This window comes from Medicago sativa, chromosome 3 (assembly GCF_051527215.1).
Source record: "Medicago sativa cultivar Bolivia chromosome 3, Bolivia_mono, whole genome shotgun sequence".
Lineage (NCBI taxonomy): Eukaryota > Viridiplantae > Streptophyta > Magnoliopsida > Fabales > Fabaceae > Medicago > Medicago sativa.
This window is the reverse complement of record NC_140751.1, coordinates 7,445,206-7,450,128: the sequence shown is the minus strand read 5'-3', so window position 1 is coordinate 7,450,128 and position 4,923 is coordinate 7,445,206. Positions and strand designations below refer to the sequence as shown.

The window sequence follows — 4,923 nt, the reverse complement described above, 5'->3', positions numbered from 1 at the left end:
AGATGTTATGGGTATGCTGAAAGCTGTCGGTGTTGAGAAGTCATATACTCGCAATGGATCTCAATCGAAGATGATTCCTATTGAGTTGGATTACGATGGGTACACCATCCTTTTATATTTTACTATTTAAAATGTGTTTAAAAAGTTTTTTCACGTATATTTGTGTAACTCACGTTATATTTTTTTTTTTAAAAAAATTATTGTATTAGGTTTCGTTTCAAGGTCACCCTGTTTGGTCCTTATGTTGATGAGTTGAATGCTTTTCTTGCATCTGGTGAAACCGATAATGTTGTTGTTGCTGTCCTCTTAACCAAGATCAAGATCTTTCAGGGTATAATTACTTTGTGTGCATGTCACCATTTCTTTGTTGTTGGCTTTATAAACATCTAACGAGCTATTTTTTCTCAATTATCCAGGTCAGGCGACGATACAAAATACCATCAATGCAACGAAGGTGTTGTTCAATCCAACTTTCAGTGCTGCTCTTCTATTAAAAAAGAGGTAATTGAACGAGGTTATGGTTTTTTTTGTATTCGCTAAATGAGGTTGTGATGTTAAGGCATCTACGAATAAACAAATATGGATTCAGTTATGCTAACAAAAAAAATTGTACAGCGAGTGAGAACTCTTTGTAATTTATCAAACTTTTATTTCGTTGAATTGATTTTGTTGAAATCACACCCACGCTGAGTTTTGAGCGCCTCATACACTGGAAAATAGAAATGTCAGAGAAATGTCGTAAAATGTGGTATTGGAATGTTGCTTATGATTATCACTTTTTCATTTTTCAAGATCAAATTCCATGTCAATTGTGATAGGCCTGTCATGTATTCAACGTGGTTGGATGCTGCGAAGCATTTCATGTATTTCTGCAAACACTACAACATTCACTTATCTAACTTATTTCGGTTCCCAACACTTTTTTTAACTAATAACAAAATTATGAATTGAAACTATTATTAGTTGAAACTTTTTACGGTTAATACTTGGTATGTATCTAATTATGTTTGTGATGCATGTTTGTAGGATGGTTGAGAACGATGATTCTCCGTCACCGGGGATTTCTAAAATTGTGGAGGCATCTAAGGTTAGTGTTGGGGAAGACTTTCTCAATTTGACCCCGATGTCCACTATTGAAGACCTTAAGGATTGTGCCGAGGTAATTGAGAAAAAAAACATGTCGTTTCAATTACATGGTGAATTTAATTTTTTTTTTAAGGAACATGGTGAATTTAATTAAACGCCATACAAGGTGTGATACGATGAATTATATTAAGTTCTTATTTATTTTTTTCTGATTTGAGTGGGGTATTAGTTAGTTTCAGAATTAACGTTATCTTAATGTGCATTCCTTATATAAAATGAATCCTCTCTTTTTGGCAACAATATCTGTATTATTTTGAAACGTCGTACCTTATAATTGGAATTAACATACTTACAAAATAAAAGAGATTTTTTTTTGTGCCCACAATCAGAATTAATTTAGTTGAGGAACTGTGACATTCGTAATTAAGTTGTAGATGTGCGCACAATCCTCATATTTTTTGTCTACTGTGGTAAAAAAAATGTTAAATAATATTTTATTCTTAATTTCAGAAATCCCTTTTTTATTAATTGTGCGTGATAGCAATCCCTATTTAATTAATTAAATATTTTTCAGGAAAATTAATTAAATATTATATGAATTTCTTCTCTTTTATGTATAAATACGTGTCATAAAACATTTGCCTTGCCTGCATTTATTTGTTGTAATTGTGTATTTATTGATTTTTTAAAGGAGAAATTTTTTGCGGTGTTTGGTATTGTGAATGTTATTGTTGATGATTTGGATTGGTGGTATACGACTTGTGTCGTCTGTAACAAAAAGGTGTACGCTGATGAGAAGATGTACTTTTGTTCGAAGTGCAATAAGCATGTGTTGAATGTGACACCCAGGTTTCTTTTGTTTTTTAGTACTGGAATTGATTAATGGATAATTCAACTGACTTTGTTCGATTAGAGTATTCATAGTCGTTTTTTTAATATGGTTAGGTTCATGATCAAGATGAAGGTTGTTGACCACACTGATTCCGCTACTTTTGTTTTATTTGACCGCGATGCTACCGAGTTATTTAAGAAGACTTGTACTGATATGACTGAATCTGGTGGAACGGTATAATTTTTTTTTGTTATATTGATTATTATTTGTTTATATATGTTGTTTACATTTTTTGGATACATTTTCGCGAAGTTAATTGCATATCTGACTTTCTCTCGATGCAACCATGTTTGTTAGGGAACTGATGTGTCGGAAGCTCCTAAAGATATCCTTGCTATGGTTGGGAAATGTTACCTGTTCAAAGTTGAGACAAACTTGAGTTCTTCGACTATGTATGAGAAGTCGTATCGGGTTAAGAGAGTTACGGCCGACCCTGTGTTGCTAGACAAGTTTCAGACCAAATATAAAGATCTGATGGTATTATAGGATACATCTATAATTTTTTAATGTCGATTTAAAAAGTCTGTTTTTTATTAAAGTATTTTACAATCTAAGGATTAACGCTGATTTCTACTGACTTTTATTGTAGAAGAATGTCCATGAAGAGGATGTTAGTTTGGTTGATGGTGTTGCTGATGGCGATGTTCTCAAATCCTCTAACACTATTGTTCAGGTATATACTGTTAATGTATTGATTGTGTTAAATGACGCAATGATGTAACTTTGGCTTATAATCTAAGTTGGAAATGTTCTCTTTTTCAGGATTTGATGAAAAAGCTTGATGAACCTACTGCTGAGAGCGTAGATGGGATAGATGAACCTCCTGCTGCGAGCGTACATGGGATAGGTTTGGTGCAAGACGTTGTGGTTATGAGTGATGGTGGTGACGTTGATTCTCCATATAAACGTGATGTTACAGTTTGTAAGCGTCCCATCGATGGTGATAAGGTCGCGAAAGATGGTTCATCCAAACCACTTGAGCTGATTAAGCGTATTAAGACCAAGAAGCCTTGATTTTTTAATAATATTCAGTTTCGAACTTTATGTCTTTGTCCATTTGATATTGGACCGTCTTTAGTTTCCGTCATTTTCCCTTGGTTTTGATGTTTTGAACAATTGTCCATTGATCTTTCTTTAAAGGGATCAAGACTAATTTTGTTTGATGTTTTCGGTTTCAATTAATTGGATTCTGCATTTCATATTTTCAAATGTCATAATATTTTATGTTTCTCTTATTGCACGATCTATGGATGTGTTGGTTCCTTCTGTAGAATCTACATATTTTTTTTGAATTGACATATATATAACACACACAAAGCCACGCACCAGAAGTGCTAATAGGCAAGCTGATACAAAAGAAAAAGACCCCTGCTAACTGCCTCTATACCAGCAACCGCAAGAGGCCAGTGCAGAAAATAGCACAGCAAAATGAATGGGCTAACAGAGCCAAAAAAACAAACACAGACCCATCCAAAACTGAACCACCAGAAACCTGCACCAGAATCTACATATATATGAAAGGAATTGTAGATGTTTAGAAGGTGTTTATGAATATCATATGCGCACAATATGTAGAGGTAACCATGTGACAGTTTTCCTTTACAAACCTTTCATGAGGTAAATATGTTACAGTTGTAGCCTCAGTCTTTAAACAAATGCTCAAATAATGCTTCCCATATTAGGTGGTGTGTGAGGGTCCTGTGTCTGTATATATGCTCGATAGAATATGTGGTGTTTCTGTTTTGACTTGGTACATCAAAACTGTCCGATTTTTGGTAAACTTTTTTGTTTTTCTTCTCCTTTTAGATTATTTAAATTTCGGTTATGTGCCTAAATTTCTTATCCTTTTAGATTATTAAAATTTCAGTATTGTGCCTAGAATTTGATGTCACGATTGCTGCTGAAGTAGCTTCTGACTCAGTTATGTTTTTTTGGTTTATATTTATGAATAATACATGCACACAAATTGTATAGATACGTCAATAATGGTGAATGATTGGTTCCTTTATTTATGAATAATATATGAGGCATCCAGTGGTATAACGACTCTTCTATTACCAGGTGGAAGAACCGCGCACTCGACGCTGACAGTCCCTATTGAGATTAATGAGGCATCATCGCTTACGATGGAAAAGGACAGTCCTAGGGCAGACCTTGTGCGTGCTGCAAAGTTGATAATTTGGGATGAGGCTCCAATGATGCACCGATGGTGTTTCGAGACAGTTGACTGTTCATTGCGTGATATCATGTCCAATAATGATCCCCTAAACACACTTAAACCTTTTGGTGGAATGACAGTAGTTTTGGGTGGTGATTTCAGGCAGATATTGCCTGTTGTCCGAGGAGGAACGAGGCCAGATATTGTCGATGCCTCAGTCAATTCGTCAAAGTTATGGGCTTATTGTAATGTGTTGAGGCTTACTGTTAATATGAGATTGGGTGCATCTTTGGTACCTGCAGAGCAGGAAGAAATTGCTAATTTTGGCAAGTGGATACTCTCAATTAGAGACGGCAACGATGCTTCGGATGAGAATGGTGAAGTGAAGGTAGAAATTCCTGAAGATTTGCTGATATCGGACATAACAAATCCGTTGATGTCACTTATAGACTTTGTGTATCCCGATTTGAATGATAACCTTGGTGACCAGCTATTTTTCCAAGAAAGGGGAATACTCGCACCGACGCTTGATTCAGTTCAGCATGTTAACGAATATATGATGTCGCTGATTCCAGGTGAAGAGAAAGAGTATTTAAGATCTGATTCTGTTTGTCGATCGGGTGAAAATTCTGATGTCCAAAGCGAGTGGTTCACAACCGAATTTCTTAATGGTATTAACAGCTTTGGAATTCCAAATCACCGGTTGAAACTAAAGGTGGGATGTCCAGTTATGCTGATGAGAAACATCGATCAGGCCAATGGACTGTGTAATGGTACGAGGCTGACA

The 4,923-nt window shown here is 35.3% G+C and overlaps 1 protein-coding gene across 1 annotated transcript; it reads left to right on the top strand.

Moving 5' to 3' along the window:
* Nucleotides 1–3,187, top strand: LOC146935341 (replication protein A 70 kDa DNA-binding subunit B-like). Its single transcript, XM_085750502.1, has 9 exons — nucleotides 1–99; nucleotides 210–331; nucleotides 417–501; nucleotides 1,027–1,159; nucleotides 1,778–1,935; nucleotides 2,032–2,152; nucleotides 2,276–2,455; nucleotides 2,568–2,651; nucleotides 2,741–3,187. The coding sequence occupies exons 1-9, from the start codon at nucleotides 8–10 to the stop codon at nucleotides 2,990–2,992; spliced, it is 1,227 nt and encodes a 408-aa protein (XP_085606628.1). The 5' UTR covers nucleotides 1–7; the 3' UTR covers nucleotides 2,993–3,187.
* The last annotated feature ends 1,736 nt before the right edge of the window (nucleotides 3,188–4,923 follow it).

What these genes read in the sequence shown, in the direction of transcription:
- LOC146935341 (XM_085750502.1), top strand. Translation starts at nt 8, where the DNA reads ATGGGTATGCTGAAAGCTGTCGGTGTTGAGAAGTCATATACTCGCAAT. An exon ending in ATTGAGTTGGATTACGATGG is followed by an intron (nt 100 to 209) that starts GTACACCATCCT and finishes TTATTGTATTAG; the next exon opens with GTTTCGTTTCAAGGTCACCC. An exon ending in GTGTTGAATGTGACACCCAG is followed by an intron (nt 1,936 to 2,031) that starts GTTTCTTTTGTT and finishes TAATATGGTTAG; the next exon opens with GTTCATGATCAAGATGAAGG.